We start from the raw sequence: 17,724 nt of genomic DNA on the forward strand, positions 1-17,724 counted from the left end.
AGAGAGAGTGAGAAAGAGAGAGAGACAGAGAGAGAGAGACAGAGAGAGAGAGAGAGAGAGAGAGAGAGAGAGAGAGAGAGAGAGAGAGAGAGGGAGAGAACAGAGAGATAGAGAGAGAAGAGAGATGAAGAAAGAGTGACAGAGAATGATTTGGAGGAGGGAGAGAGCATGGCAACCAGGTTAATGTGTGCCACTTGAGGCAGCGCCCCAAGCAGAGGTCGGACCCCATACAGTACGGAGGTACATCCCACCACTGGGACAGGGCAGAACCCATTCAACTCCATCACTAATGGCTCCACAATCTAATCCCGCCCAGAGCCACACACAGCGAACACAACTGCGGCCGAGCAGTCACCCCACCGCCAGGTATTAAGGCGTCGATCCAAGAAGCTAATCTTTCATAGTCACAACACAAAGGGAGAAGGAAGGAATACATGGAGCCGTGACATCGCTGTGACAGCGCTTTGACAACGTCGGCAGGAAGCTAATGAACAACGAGGCAGTGCGGGAACACAGGCCCTCATTAGCCTCGGTGTCTGCTGGCTTGACACGTTTCCCGCTGTTAGCCACATTATCTCCATATCAATACTCCAGTCCCACGGCCCACTGCCACAACCCGCACGGATGTATCTGTTGCTTTTCTTTCTCATATGTTCTCATTGAAATATTCATGACTTGCAAACAAACCTGCACACTCTTCCATACGCACACACACACAGCTTTCACTAGATACGACAGGTCTCTCGGGATAGGCCTTGGCGATAGATAATTGAGTTGCCTCCAGGCAGCGACGTTTTCAAGAGGAGGACTACTACAGGAACAAATGGGAAAACACACCTTGGGTCGGTGGATTGCGAGGCCGAGAGATTGTAAGGATCAGGTGTCGTTAGTCATCGCCAGAGCAACAAGGAGATAAGTATGAGAATGTGAAACCAAACCAATGCCGGTAAATTTGTTAAAAAGGAATGAAAGAAGAAAAAGCTGATTTGCTTGGCAGAAAAACAACCCAAAAATATTCAGATGAAATTAGACATTTCTTATTGTCGAAGAGGAGGACTTCCCAATCAGGATGAATGAACATTGTCTGATTCAACTAAATAATGGAGTTTAATGTGATTACTCACTGCTGAATAACTAGACACAACTATATTTTTGTATTATACAGTTAGGACCGTAAACATTAAATCTGCTGGACTTCATTACAAAAATAAACGCCACACAACTGACTTTGTACAGTTTCATCTCCTTAAAGGGTTCAACACAACAGAACTATTTGCAACACTGCGCTCCGCGTAACTAATTAATTTTCCCTGCATTCTAATAAGACGCAGTGCAGACGTCAACACGCGATTGAAGAAATAGTCTGGGACAGGAACAAATATAACCACGGCAGCCCCGCTGGTTATAATGTCTAAATATGGAGAGAGAGAGAGAGAGAGAGAGAGAGAGAGAGAGAGAGAGAGAGAGGGAGAGGGAGAGAGAGAGAGAGAGAGAGAGAGAGAAGAGGGAGAGAGAGGAAGAGGGAGAGATGGAGAGAGGGAGAGAGAGGAGTGGGGCAAGGAGAGAAAGATACAAAGAGAGAGAGGGAAATGTGTTTTTGTCCCACAAGTACACCTATGGCGTAATCCAACAGCTCTTTATGGGCCCCAGGGCAGGGTATGCGGCCACGTAATAAAGTGCCACTCCTTCTTAGCATTGAGAGCAAGGCACGTGTCCTGAAGCAAGGCACCTGAATTAAGGCCTTGTAATCAGTTTGTTGAGGTTTGCAGCAAACTGCAGACTGTTGTGTAGTAGTCAATGCCTATTATGCATCATAGGATTATATAAATAAAGAAAATGCTTTGATAGACTAAACAGAATTAATCAACAATAGTTATACAATGATTAAAAATATTTTAAGTGACAACTGAAGGTAACGTAAGTGATTGAGTTATTTTTAATTTTAATTTTTTTGTTGATATGCAATCCATTAGTAATCATTATGTCTGATATCTCACGGGCACAAAAAGCAATTAAAATGCAAATATTTGTGTGTGCGGGAAATATGTCAGAGACCTAACTCTTGTGTGTAAGCACCAAACAACACAACAACTAGATCCGAACGAAAAAAGGTTACCAACTTCTGATTAAAAAACAACACTGTAGTATATCAGCTTACCCGCGACTGGACAGGGCTTGTCAACATGGAACAATTTACCACCCTGATAAGCCTGGGTAATTTATATGATAAGGAGAATTGTAATAAACAACTACACATGTATCTCACGTGAATCCACATGTTAATCACTCAAGATAACACTTTATCACAAGGTGCTGTGCGACTAAATAAAATATAAAATCAGATGGAAAACCTTTTATAATAGAAATGTTTCCGTTTATTGGAGTCCCGGTATTGTGAGAAATTAGGTCATTAATCCTGAAGGATGGCCCATAACTAACTCGAGGTATGGGCCATAACTCTAGATTGCTAACTCTAGATTTCTGCTCATAACTGCCGCTACTGAGAAAACACGGCTCATGTGACGGTGCAACGCCCCCGTGCTGTGACACCACACTGCCAAGGAGTGGGGCCTTGAACCTGCAACCTCAGGGTTGGAATGTGAAACCCTGTAACGACGGCAGCAAACTGGGACAATTCCATCGATATCGTGTATCGTTCTGAAGGCATCGGGAGGTGAGTGGGCAAGCTTTTCCTCTGAAGGACAGCCATCGCTTTGCTGCAGTGGTGGCTGGTGTTGCAACATCTGCCTTAGCACCCATTAGAAGGGTATAGTTTGTAACTGGTGACTTCTAACATGCAAAGGCAGTCAGGAACGGACAGCATCCGAGACTTCTGAATAACAAGTCGTTTGAGTTACAAAAACAAAAACATTCCTGCATGCAGACACAGCCCAGCGATGTCTGACAAGTCCACTGATCAGGAGTGTCCAGCCATGGCTTTTGTGTTTGGGAATTTTGGAACAGACTGTTTAGGTCCTCTAGCGCCTATATATCTGCACATCATGATGCACTCAAAACAAACAAATACACACACACAATCTTGAAAAAATGACACACACACACACACACACACACACACACACCCACACACACACACACACACACACACACACACACACACACACACACACACACACACACATACACATAACATAACATACACAAGCACATTGCTACACTGCTTCCAAGCTGCATCTGACCCAAACAGACAGATACTGATCGTCATCTGCCTTAATTGACATAACATGATAACAGCACAATGTGATTATCCCCATGATAACACGTTGGTCTGTATCACTCAAGCCCTGTTAACAATGGACTGGAAGTCTGGCTAATGCACAACATATGGAACTCTATACTCTTTGTATTTTCACCAGACATCGTGGGGTGATAACCTTCAGGCGAAACGGATGATGTAAGAGTATTAAATGGCTCCCTCCCTCTTCAATGCGCTGTACTGGGCGACTTGAGGCTTTCACAGCTTGTTGAATCCCTGACATTCATCCAAACAGCCTTATTGAAGCCCTCGACCGCCAGAGAGGACTGTAGCATGTCGGAACCTCCGGTTCTGGTCTTAGAGAGTCTATTCGCCCAAAGTCAGCTGCTGGTTATTGGTGCGGACGATGGAAAAAAAACGGTGCTGCGGAGGATTCACCCATGTTTTAATGTATAGGTTCTTATTGCGCTGTTTGAGGTTTCAAAGAGGGAAAGTAAACTTTTCCTTTTAGGGTCAGAAGCACAATAGGTCTATCTTATGGACCGTAAAACGTGTTGGCTACCAATTCACAGGACGTCCGATGTGAGACTTTTATACAAGGTTCTGTGAAAGATGCGGGAACCATTCATCACCTGAGTCATGAGTTTAAGTCACCGAATAAATGTGATCATATACAAGACACAATTACCTTATCCGATTGTCCTCGCCAAGTGACTCGTCAAGATGTTTTGTCTTTTAATTTCAGAGCAGAGACAATTGTGCTTTCTTGTGTTTGAAAACGAAGTGTTGATATAGGCGTATATTCCCTTTGGTAGGCCATTCTAATATACAGTGTGTATATATATATATATATATATATATATATATATATATATAGGTAGCCTACAGTTTTAAATTCGTATTACCTGTAGGCTGCCAATTACGCACAGCATGAGACACTTTTCAAAAAGTATTGCATACAGCTTACAAAATATGCAGGACTAAAAGCGCAACGTGTTAGATTTGACATCGCCAAATAAAAAGACGTGTGTGGGGAGTCTTTTTTTCCAGTGTCTTACCTATATGAGCTGAGCGGAAAGCTTGGGATACGGAGCCGAAGCAAAGCGAAAAGACGCAGAGAATCCACCCCGTGTTGATTGCAGCCATGCTCGGTGAGGAGAGCGCGAAGTTAAGGAGAAACTTCATGGACGCATATATAAAGGCTTGAGGATTCCTTCGGCGCGCACTTCCGGCTGATAACACAAACACAAACACACACACACACACACACACACACACACACACACACACACACACACACACACACACACACACCCGTCTTGACGCTGATAAAGCACACATTGAAAACAAAAGTGTCATAGGAAACAATCGCATCCTCTTTTACGTAATTAAAAGTCTTTTTTTTTTACAGCATTACATTACAATTTCACTTTCAGAATGAAAAGTATTTTGTTAAAGAAGATGACAGATAAATATCGACGCGCGAATTGCGCTAGCTTTTATACTTTATTACAAAAATGTAATATATATATATATATTATTGCTATAAACAATAAGAAAGAATAATGCCGATCTGAACCACCCTGTTAAACCTCCAATGCGTAATTGCGCTGTAATCCGCAGCCAATGAGCCTCTGTAATGAGAAGTTTTCATCCAAGGCACATTGCCAGGTCCGGCTTTGGGCAAAAAGCTCCATCAAAGTGTCGGCCCGGAGTTGTGCCATTGCAGGGATTTCAACTTTGCTGCCTATGTGCCAGTAGCGAACAATTGAATTACGGTTAAAAATTGTCTTTTGAAAGAAAAAAAGAAATGCCCTGCCATTTTGCATCGCAAGAGAATGCAATTCAAATTGTAAAAAAAATGCCCGTTTATATATGCTACGCCTCACATTGAAGCTGTGCTGTTGTTTAGGCCTACTTGTGTTTGATTTTGATGGGCATTATCTGAAGACATGATTGAGGTGTTATCTAGTTAACAACATGCACTGGTGAAGGAACTGCTCCAGGGTTAGAGTTTGACTAACAGGTGTCTCAGATGGCAAGTCATCAGGGATGTCACATTTAATAAATGACATTGCATTCTTATCTTTTATTTGGAAATGAGTATTGATGAGTGGTGTGTAATAATATGTAATATGTCTTATTATCTTCAACATAGCAATACATTTAGCTATTTTCTTTTTTACAAGACTGGCATTTAAAATCGTATGTATGTATCGTTTGTTGGTCTCCACCTACCAGTTTGTGAACATTGTTCCCTAAACTTAATTGTGTTCTTCTCGTGACGTCATGACACCTCACATATGTACATATTGTGAGTGGCTTTGATTGAAAGTGTCTGCCAAGTGCCATAAATGTAATTGTAAATGTTGCAACAAGGCATACCAGGCGAAAAGGTGTGTTGCTGTTTGGAGCATATTCTGGGCAGCACTTGCTGTTGATTGTCATATCCAAGAGAGGCTTAAAACTAGGGCAACACAAATATTTATTGTTTTTCTCTTTACATCCGGACCACAGACAATAAATCAACTGCTCTTTCAAAGACCATCCAATCATTTATTTTATTTTACGCTTATGTCTACCTACCTACCAGCCTACCCACACTCTGCCCATGCAATTATTGTACCTGACCAGATTCTTTCCCAAGTCTAGACAGACCTCTTGCTAAAGCTAGTTATAGGCAAGAGATTTGGGCGAGTTGCTTTGGAGGGAGAGAGAGGGGCGCTTTGGCGGATGCTATAAAATCAAGCTTACTGCGATTGCCTCTCAAAAATGCCAACTCCATCTTGAAGATACTGCCTACCTTACTATAAGTTTCCAAGGGACACTAATAGCGCATTTCATATACAACATTGATAATTATAAAACTTGAACTCAGTGACAGTACTGAAGAACAGAAGCTTTAAAAAGTTTCACATAGTTGGCATTGGAGTGAGATAGGAAGCGAGAGAGAGAGAGAGAGAGAGAGAGAGAGAGATAGTATTAATTTTAGCCGGAAAAGGGGATTTCGCTTTAACCATTACACATTTTAGTTACTGTAATTCCTCTTACAAGATTACACATGAGCCAACTCATATCAAATCTCATCCTACTTGAAGTCTACTGTGTAATTTTACATCCGACAGCTGTTCATATAAAGTCCTCCCCTTGTATGAGCCAACATCCTATTGATGTGGTGTTCCTGTTTAAAAAAGATTGCAATCTGTGGATCATTCTTTTATTTTATTATTTTATGTAAATACAAAAAATGATATCTGCGATCTTCGTCATGGTCAGTTTGGATGTGCTTGTAATCTCATATTTATTTGTTTATCTCTTGTTGACTTATATGCTACCATAGAAAGAAAATGTTCTTTATTAGCTGTTGTTATTATGCAAAGCAGACAGACAGAAGTGGTGAAAACAATCGCTACAGATGATCACATTCATGACACTACAACCACAATAACAAAATCTATTGTGGTTTTAAAGACAAATGTCCCCGCATCACCCGTACCAGATGCGTGAGTGTTTTTTCTTTGTGTGTGTTTGTGTGTGTGTGTGTGTGTGCGTGTGTGTGTGTGTGTGTGTGTGTGTGTGTGTGTGTGTGTATTTTTGTGTGTGAATGAGAGGAATTAATTGTAAAGAACTTTAAAGTGGTAATAGTGCCCAGATAAGCACTATGGAGAGGCAGTACAATTATATTATCTTGGTTGGTTGCCAGGGAAACCACAGACAGCACCATGCTCAAGTTATTATCCTCATGTCTCTCTCCACTCCCTTCCATCTCTCCCTCTTTATCTCTCCTCTCTCTCTCCTCTCTCACTCCATCCCCCATCTCTGTCTCTCTCCCTGTCTTGTCCATGACACTGAGAGCGATGGGTTCCAAACAATACCTCAAACAAATCTTATTTGTGAAATGTGTGTGTGTGTGTGTGTGTGTGTGTGTGTGTGTGTGTGTGTATGTGTGTGTGTGCTGTGTGTGTGAGTGTATGAGATAGTGTCTGTGTGTATGTGTGAGTGTTCATACGTTAGAGTGTGGATGAGTGTGTCTGTGTGTATATGTCTGTATGTGTGTGTCATAAGGGAAGGCTGTGAAAGTGCTACCTCAGAAGTCTGACTCAGTGTAATAAAGAGAAGCAGACCTCTCTGGTGGGCCTCCGGGGGGTTTGACTCCCAGAGGGGGGGGGGTCAAATGACCAGCGTCTGTTTAACAGCTCAGATGGAATTTCCTGTGTTCCAATGCTCCCACGGTACCATGACCTCATCAGTTCTGTTGGCATAGCGATGCTGCAGACAGGTCATCAATGGGAACGTTTTTCTGGCTGCGGAAGTGAACAGAAATTAGTCTGTACGAAGTAGTGGGAAGCAGAACATAACTTTGCACGTGTGTGTGTGTGTACACACACACACACAGACACACACACACACACACACACACACACACACAGACACACACACACACTAACACACATGTTTAACCACCATTACTCACTATTTAATACAAAACACTTCAACATGGCCTTAAATGTTGTACACAATATTGTATGGCTCCCTCTCATCCCACTGGCACCTCTAGGCAGTCACAAGGTGAAAAAGTTCCCCCGCTGTTCTCCCCAATTAGGCGACTATCACATTTATATATATATATATATATATATATATATATATATATATATGTATATATACATATATATATATAATGTTCTCTATCTGTCATTTGTAATTACTAGGATTGTTAACAGGGAGTGTCAGGATAGTACGATTTGAACTTACCATCCAACCGTAACACAACACGACGTCCATGGGGATTGTTGTTTGGAGATGAAATTAATGAACAGTGTTGATGGTAAATGAAGTAAATTAAAGCTGTACATTCCAAAGTCGTGCTATATTGACCGAGAAACGGTGCTATCCTGCCTTTCGAAGTAAGGCAGTGCCAACATGTGCCAGGATGCAATGCGAAAGCTTTGAGTAGGCCTTCTGTTCATATACTGTTCATATACTGAACAGTAGGCCTACGGATTCTGGCATTTAAACCTGGCTAGGCAGAGGCAAAGACTGGAAATCCAAGCTGGAATGGCCCGTAGCTCTTCCTTTACTCCAACCACGACACTGTCAGCGCCAAAGGATAAAGTAATGCGAAGATTCTTCATGTGCGCGGCGCGGCGCCCCAGAGACACAGAGAGCATCCGCAGCAGCTGCGAGCGTTTTTCACAACACACCCTGAACGTTGACGGTTAGAGAAAAGGTTGAAAATGGAAAGTTGTCCTTGAAAGATCCCATGGCATGAACATTTCTAACGTTAATATGAGTTCCCCTAGCCTACCTATGCACGAGCACTAGGCATTCTGCTCCGCCGATTGGGGGGCATGCGGAAAGCGGGGTTGCCGTGTTGCGACGTGGGAACGGGCGCGAAAACCTTGGCGGTTTCCAGGAGGGAGGAACGTTGTCTGGCCGCCCACCAGGGAACCAAGGCGTTAGGAATAAAATCCCCCGGCACTCGTAGGGCCTGCCCGTAGACCAGCTCCGCTGACGAGGACTGCAGGTTCTCCTTATGGGCGCACCTTAGGCCGAGCATTACCCATGGCAGCCTATCCACCCAGTCGCCGTCCTTCAAGCTGGCTCTCAGGGCCGCCTTCATGGAACGGTGGAAACGTTCACCCAAGCCATTAGCCTGGGGGTAGTGCGGTGGAGCTTGACCTCCAACCCCTCAGCCACCGCGTTCCAAAGTTCCGAGGTGAACTGCGGGCCCCGGTCAGAGGAGAGGTCTGAAGGAGTCCCAAAGCGTGCAACCCACGTGCCAATGAACGCGCGCGCCATGTCGGAAGCCAACGTCGAGTAGAGGGGAACCGCTTCAGGCCAGCGGGTCGTCCTGTCGACCATTGTGAAGAGGTAGGTAAACCCGTGAGAGGAGGGAAGCGGTCCAACCAGGTCGACGTTGACGTGGTTGAACCTCCTCTCGAGAACAGTAAACTCTCCAAAGAGGGCCTTAATATGGCGGTGCACCTTGGACCGTTGACAGTCAACGCATTAGCAGACCCAACCACTAACGTCCCTTCTAAGCCCCTGCCAGACAATATTCCGGGAAACCATTTTACTGACGGCTTCCTGCTGGGGTGGGAAAGGCCATGTAACGCCTCAAAAACGGGCCGGAATTATGTTAATCACCACAATATGACATTATTTAGGCATAGAGCTCCAGGACTGTAACGCAAGTGTTGTACACTTCTTTGTTATTTGGATAACAGTTCTGCTGTTAGTGTTATGGCGCATAACACGTCAGACTCTCGTCTCTGGTATTTCCACAACGAGACTCTTAGTGGGGGATATCTCCGCCATGGGTGAGAAAGAACTGGGGGAAAGGAACTTTGGCTTTGACTCCCTGAAGTACGTGAACCAAGACATGGAGGAGAAAGGGATTGCTGCCAGCAATTGTCTCCCGCCGGAGCCCCGCTTCCCGCTGCCTGCTGCCGAGGGACCACCGCCTCGGTGCTGCCCGCTGCCCACTGCAGGAGGCGGTGGTGCCTAAGCGCTGCCCGCGTCCCGCTGCCTGCTGCCGAGGCGGTGGTCCCTCGGCAGCGAAGCTCCGGCGGGAGACAATTGTGGTCAATTATGGCGGGCAACAATCCCTTTCTCCTCCATGTCGTGGTTCAGTCGACTTCAGATTAATGTGGACGTGGAAGAACCAGAGACGTCGGAGAACCTGACACAGTCGTTTGAGGTTCATAATATCGTCTGGAGGCACACACAGATTTTGGCTGTGATAACATATATTATATGATATAGATATTTATGTATAATATGATATTATTTTGATATAGAGCTCAAGACTCCCGCTGGAGTGTTTTAGAATATTTACAGAATATGGCCAAAGGCTGTGTGCCCCTAGCCATTGCGAAACATCCACTGTAAACAGAGCGCATGTTACCGTGGCCGCAAGCTGCTCAGGGTCACACCCTCCTCATTTGCATAAAAACTACAGACACAGAAATGGCACGTTTGGGGAAAGCTCAATGTGCGACTGGCTCGTATTGGCTGTAATTCTGCACCAGGGCTGAATTTCGGGAATGTCTTCAAATACTGTGTTGGGGCCCACTAATATCTATATTAAAGCATCCATAAAGTAGCATGCCATGGGACCTTTAAAAATTTACTTCAATGGAGGAAACAAAGTCTATGAAATTGATATTTTTGAGAATGGGAAAATCTCCCTATTTCTGATGGCTCAAGGTCAACATAATTCCACTTATTCTTTCTCTCACACTCATTCAATAGGGTTGATGGAATAACTGCTTGCTTCCAATAGGAAAGCTTGGATGAGATCAATCCTGGAAATATTATCAACATGACAACAAACAAATGAACTAGGCACCTTTAATTAAAAAGTGTACATGCGATAATTGTAATTGTGTAATTATTTTACACATATTTGACAAACAATCTCATACGCCCACAGACACACACACACACACACACACACACACACAAACACACACACAGACAGACACACACACACACACTGCACACCCGCATGTAGACATGGCCTTCAATGGTCTACACAAAATGTAATGTCTCCCACACTCATTTCTTTCACACTCTCTCCCTCTCTCCCTCCCCCCCCCTCTCTCTCTCTCTCTCTCTCTCTCTCTCTCTCTCTCCCTCTCTCTCTGTCTCTCTCTCTCTCTCTCGCTCTCTCTCTACCTTTCCCTCTCTGTGTTTCTCTTATTATTTCTGTATTGCATCTTTCTTTCCCTCGCAGATGCTCTCTTGCTCTCACACATCTGCATTGTTGGATGGGTCATGGAAACCAGCATACCTATATAAATTGTGTTCACTAAAGATGATGGGATTACTGCTTGTATCCAATTGAAAGGCTTGGATGAGATCACCAGAGTTGTATCGGATGTGAAAGAGAGAAAGCCAGCCGATGAGACAGTTGATGAGGATATGAATGATACTCGTTGAATGTTAATGGATTTCAAAGTTCAATATAAATCATCGCAACCCTATTCAAAACTCCAATGAATCAGAAGTATTACCCCACTTTATTTTGACTTACTGCCACATTAAGACACAAATTGGCAAATTAGTCACTATTTTAGAACCTTCCACTAGTCTTTGATGATTTTAGCCCAACCTTAATTGTGAAAGAGCATAAGGGAATTAAAGTGGGCTCCATATGTTTAACTAGGCTTGTCATGGACTTTGTTCCGTTGTTATTGGACCGAGTCCCGTGGCTCTTCCTCTATCATGTGTTCACATCTTAGCAGTTTCCTGCTATGGTAATATGTGTCATCCAATCCTCAAGTGTATCAATTTTTAAAAAGAACAAGAAAGGAAGCAAACTACACAGACGGTATCCCCCAGTAAGGATAATTATTCCTCACTTGTACTACAGACAATGCTCGATGCTTTCTCAAAATATGTCAGCTTGTCATTCGCAAATCACGTTTTATTGCAGAACCGGGAGCTGTATGGGATTTACTGGCAAGTAGGTTATGCAGACAAAGGAATTTCTCTCGGTGTGATGGTGCAATCAAGAAATACAAAACAAACAAAAATTGCAAAATACACAAAATACACAAAATACACTGAATACACTAAATACACTAACATGACATATAAATAGTAAAGTGGTTATGTTATGTAATGTTATGTAATTATTTTTCAATATATTTATTTAAAAATATTTATTTAAAATGTATTTATTTATATATTTATTTAAAAATATTTCTACATTCATGTGAATAACCCATCTGATTCCCTCGCAAGGGCTTTTCTGTCCACTGCAGATACGCTTGGTTTCAAACAGCTCGTCCAGAACCCACATCTGTGGAAACACGCTGGACCTCGTCTTTACCCGCGGTGTTGACATTTCAGACCTGGTTGTCTCTCCCTACACCTCAGCTTTACCAGACCATTTTCTGCCCACTTACCATATGGTGCTATCCTGCCCCTGTAACGACCACCAGGCTATTTACAGCATTCGTCACATCACCCCTGCAACCACTACAGCTATGGCAGATAAGTTACCCCTTTCACTTGCTCCCCTCTGTAACTATAGAGGCTCTGTGGATTGTCCTCCTGGTGATTTTAACAGTGCCTTGTCTGCTGCCATTGATTCTGTTGCTCTACTTGTAATTAAAAAGAGATCAAGGAAAAAAAACAGCTCCCTGGTTTAATGTAGATACTCATAATCATCTTGAAGCAAGCAAACCAGATTGAATCGATTAAAGAGGAAATCAATGCTTGCCGATACTTCTTGTCTTCAATATTTTGCGATGCAAGATGGGGACTTGCCTCGTAGGATGGGGAACTCTGAAGCAATTCTCTTGGAGTTCAAGACAATCCATCTGGTTGAACTGGAAAAGGTTATAAAGGCATCGAAACCAACAATTTTTTTGTTGGTTCCTCTCCCTTCAAAGGTTCCTAAAGAACTCCTTCCAACTGTTTGGCCTGCAATCCTCTCAATTATGAATCTCTCGCTCTCTACGGGAATTGTTCCCTCTAGTTTGAAGGCTGCGGTGATAATACCGCGACTCAAAAACCCTGGCCTTGATCCTGAATTAATCAGCTTCCTGTCGTAGGTACAGGAAAGGATTGTAGCAAAGCAAATCAGGGTCAAGGGTTGGTCCTTGGTCCATTGATTTTTGCAATCTACGTGCTTCCCTTTGGGGACGTTATTAGCTAACTCTTTGTTCCTGTAGAATCAGAGGACTCAGCCCAGATCCAGTAGGTTGAGTCTTGTCTGGCTGCAGTGGAGAGTTGAAAGTAACAGAACTTTCTGCAGCTTAATACTGGGAACACAGGGCTGATAATTATCGGCTGAAAGCAGGACCAGAGAAATTTTGAGACAGTCTCGCTGTGTGTCGATGGCTTGGTCATTCCGCAGAGTGCCCTTTGTCAGAAATCTCGGTGTGCTGTTCGACCCTCTGCTTTGTTTTGACCAACATGTTAGAAGTATAACTAGAATTGTATTTTGACATCCGAGAAATATTGCAAAAATCAGACCAATGTTATTTGCAGCAGATGCAGAGACACTCATTAACCCATTTATATCAAGACTGGACTATTGTAATTCATTGTTCTCAGGTCTACCTAGCCAACCACAAGAAGTCTCAAGCTTGTACAGAATGCTGCAGCTAGACTATTGACTAGAATAAGAAAATTTGATAATATTAACCCTGTTCTCACCTCTCTGCACTGGCTACCAATAACTGCCAGAGCAGATTTTAAGGTGCCATGCTAACCTATAAACCTTGCATGGATCAGCACAATCATACCTGAAGGACTTACGCAATCATACTTATCATTCCTTATAGTCTTCTCTGCCCCTCCGGTCTTCGGGAGCAGTCTACATTTCCACTATGCACTTTCTCCCTTCTAATTCATTATCTTCTAATTTATTGTCTGTCCTAACATGTTGCGGTGACTGCGACTGGATGCCTGGACTCTCCTTATGATTAACCGGCCAGCACCCAATCATCAATTTAATATGTTTCGCCTGTATGTATGTCTGTATGTATGTTTGTATGTCAATTATGGCATCCATTGCACTCCTGACCATCCCTGGAAGGAGGGAACCACCACTCTGCATTCCTCCTCAAGATTTCTTCCTTGTTGATTAAGGGAGTTGTTTCTTGCCCTTTTGGGGGCTTGGGTCAGGGGTCTGGCAAAAACATTTGAGCCCTTAATGGTGATAAAGGGCTATACAAATACAATTGAATTGAAATGAAATACAAACAAAATACAAAATACAAAAACGTATAAGAAATATAAAATGTAGGCAATACGACAGTACGGATATGTATTTGTGTGTGTGTGTGTGTGTGTGTGTGTGTGTGTGTGTGTGTGTGTGTGTGTGTGTATGTGTGTGTGTGTATGAAAAGCTTCTGTGATGATAGCAGCACATATGTATGAATGATGAATCACAGAGAGCCACACCTGCTGGCTCGCCTCCGGTGCTTCCCCCGCTTCCTCAACCCTTATCCACCTGGTGTATTAACATCACCGCATGTCGCCGTAGAAACGGCCCATCGGTACGTAGTCAGCTCTGGGCTACAGATCTTATGGTCGGCCCCCTTGTCATTAAATAAGGCTTTGATGACAGAAAGACAGATAAACAGTGACTCATTAATAAAAAAATACCTTCATCAGGTTATATGAGTTCATCACAACCATAATTCTGTTCTGATGATTATGATTAGGAATCAACATAGTAACCCGGCTTTTCTTGACTGGCTTGCCTAAAGGGTGACATTATTGCCCCGAAAATATTTGCACCTCGACAATAGACAAAAAAACACTGTAACAGGCACCTTAGATTAAACATTTAACATTATCATTGTAATTGTGTCATTATTTTAGTTCTAAAGACAGGAATGTTCCCACACACGCGCTCACACACACTTTGTCAAGGTCAACCCACCTGTATACACGCACATATAGACACACCCACACACAAGTGTCAAACGTATAATCACACAATGACTTGCTCCTGGTTAAATACAGAATGCTTCGACATGGCTGTCAATGGTCTCCCACTCATTGGAACAAGGACAGCCGATGAGGATAAGGAATGCCTGATCCAGTTTGAATGTTAATGTAATACTATCATTTTCACTCTTCAATACAAACCATGAAAGCCAATTTTAAAACTCCCCAAAATAATAGGTTCAGCTAAGGTTGTTTGTTCTGCTGATGCCTAGACCCCACCGCTCACATGTTTTGAATTTATCTCCTAAAGTGCCATCGTTGACACACAAAGACATTCAGACAGACACAAAGACACAACTCCCCCCCCACCCACCAAACACAAACTGACTTTCAGACAGACAGACAGACAAACTAACACATGACGGCGATGATATGATAAATGAGAGATGTCTCTAACCAACCCCCCCCCCCCCCCCCCCCCCCCCCCACACACACACACACACACACACACACACACACACACTACAGAGCATATAGGATATGTCTCCCACAAAGAGCCAAAAACAAGTATAAAATCCAAGCTGTTGCTTGGATACCAACAAGTAATGCATTCCTGGACGATGTATACCCCCCGCCCCCGTGTAGAGAGTAGTCAGAAACAATTAGCCTCACATGAGTGCATGCGGTTTCCAGATTCCACTGGGAGAGAATACACTGGAATGTATGACAAAGTGTAGTACGATTATGTTGTTTATGTTGCCGTCATTTGGTCTTTCTTTCATATTGTTGTTATAATTGTGGTTGTTCATTTTAATTGTTCTGCTTATTAAAGCACCTACGAGTAAATTCGGCTCGCCATTAAAGGAAGAATACACAGGGCGAGAACACATTGCTGATTGGAGCTTGTTAATGTCAATGTTGTTTCTGTTAGTAACTTTTTTTTTTAGTAACTTTTTCAACTCTGTAACTTTTTGCTGTTGTCTTTCTTTTTTGCTATTATTTTGTGTTAAAATCAAGAAATAACTGATACAATGACCTGCGGCATGGTTTATACCATCATATGTAGACTACACACTTTTCAATGCAGGCGTTCCGTTGCAACACGTAATGAACTTTAACGCTTTTTTTGGTATTATTTTGTGTTAAAAACAAGACATAACTTATACAATGACCTGCGGCAGGGTTTATACAACCATGTGTAGACTAAACACTTTTCAATGCAGGCATTCCATTGCAAAACTTAATGAACTTTAACGCTGCTTCACCTGAAATCGATGTTTGTTACACCCTGCAAACACACAACCCTAGATCAATAGTCCTAATGATCAATTCTAAATTAATATTGATACGGGTATATTACCATCTGTTGTCTTACGTTAAGACAGTGGCACAAAATATCCCCATAGGGGAGCTATATAGAAATCACTTTATTCAAGAAACTTTTTTTTAGTTTAGATAAAAAATAGATTTGGTTCAGAACTTTGGTGCAGCAGACTTCAGAAGTGGTCCAAAAAGGACATTACAAAAAGTCACAGAACCACTCCTGTGCTTCAGTCAGCATAAAATCCTCCCTTATATGATTGCTTTGCTTTTTTCTTTAAACATCGCAGGGCATATTTGAAAGTAAGAAAGCGTAAGTGTAGTATTTAACTGTCTACAATAATGCAACTCTTTGGCAGCAAAATCATATGTTGCTGAATTTCTAGACAGAAAATAACAGCACAGAGCACTGATAGAAAGATAAAACATTGAATAGGCCTACTTTCATTGTGTAAATTGACCAAAAATAAATGTATTAAATAACTGACGTTATCATCTATAATATGTATAGCTTAAGATGTTGATGAAAAAGTGTACTGCTATCATAAGCAGATCTCATAGTCATAGATAGATTAATTTCATTCCCAACATGAATCAAAACAAACTCATATTTGATAGCCTACGTTGTATTTGTAGATGTTGCACTACACCACAAATATACCAATGAAAACTGCTCAAATAAATAAAGAAATTATTTCTCCCTCACATTATATTACTGCTTTGGAAAGTGTGGTTGGGTTTCACTACCAAACATACCAAAGGAAGGGTGAAAGAGGGAAACTCAATTAAAATGGATTTAGGTAATAAGCTAATGTTGAGCAAAGAAACCTTCAGGGGATTCTGCCTGACACAATTACTGCATCAAAGTACAAAGGCCCTGCAGTTAAGCCTCTTGTTCATCATCCATGTTATGAATATATGATCATGGGTAAGACTTACCATGCAGAGATAAAAAAGAGAAAAACAGAGACTAGCTCTTTTCCGCTATCTCTCTACTCACTCTATCTCTTTTATATTTTATTTCAGTGGTCGGGGAATTCCTATAATTCTAAACTAGTTTCCTTGGTCCTTGGTCCATTCTTTGATATTGTCTTGATGAATATAGGATGAAGCTAATTTATGGTTTTCTATGTAAAGAGAAAGACGACCAGAAAGGCTAATGGCATATTTTGGGCATTTTTGGGCTGCTAGGTGAATAAGGCCCAGTGGGAGAGCTGAGTGACTGACTTGGCCAAAACAACTGTCAACTTTCAAAGGTCATCTTATAGAGCCATGTTATTCCACCAAGTGTCCTTCAGTGGAATGTTCTGATGGACAAACATCTAATACAAACAGATAGTTCCATAGACAGACAGGCAGACAGACAGACAGACAGATCAACAAACATATAGGTACCTTTATCCAAAGACAGACATAGTATAGATGGAGGGAGAGACAGATAGACAGAAAGTTAGAAAGATAAGTAGATAGGGCGATAGATTGTAAAAATAAATAGGGAAGAAAGCTAAACCAACCATTAAAGGATTCCTGAGAAATATATTTATTAACATTTCTTCTGTTTCTGTTCCTTCTGTTCTTCTGTATTCTTTTTTATAGAACATTTGCCAACACAAAAAATACATTTCACCTCCCTTTGTTTATGTTTATAAATTTTCACCCAAACTGAGAGTTTTACCTTTCCTACATTAGCAGTTAACATGCCACAAAGTTACAAAACATTAGATGTCATGTTTAGGGCCCCTTGTCGAGTACTGGATGAGTGACTAAGT

General features: G+C 42.2%; 1 protein-coding gene across 2 annotated transcripts in view; it reads right to left on the bottom strand.

Moving 5' to 3' along the window:
* Positions 1 to 4,420, bottom strand: part of tfpia (tissue factor pathway inhibitor a) — a 38,253-nt gene extending 33,833 nt beyond the window's left edge. For both annotated transcript variants that reach the window (XM_079731232.1, XM_079731231.1), the window contains exon 1: positions 4,276 to 4,420. In XM_079731232.1, the coding sequence (XP_079587358.1) occupies positions 4,276 to 4,402 (127 nt within the window). In that variant the 5' untranslated portion in view covers positions 4,403 to 4,420. The remainder of the gene's footprint in view (positions 1 to 4,275) is intronic.
* Between the last annotated feature and the right edge of the window lie 13,304 nt (positions 4,421 to 17,724).

Source organism: Pollachius pollachius, assembly GCF_949987615.1.
Source record: "Pollachius pollachius genome assembly, chromosome: 3".
NCBI classification, from domain to species: domain Eukaryota; kingdom Metazoa; phylum Chordata; class Actinopteri; order Gadiformes; family Gadidae; genus Pollachius; species Pollachius pollachius.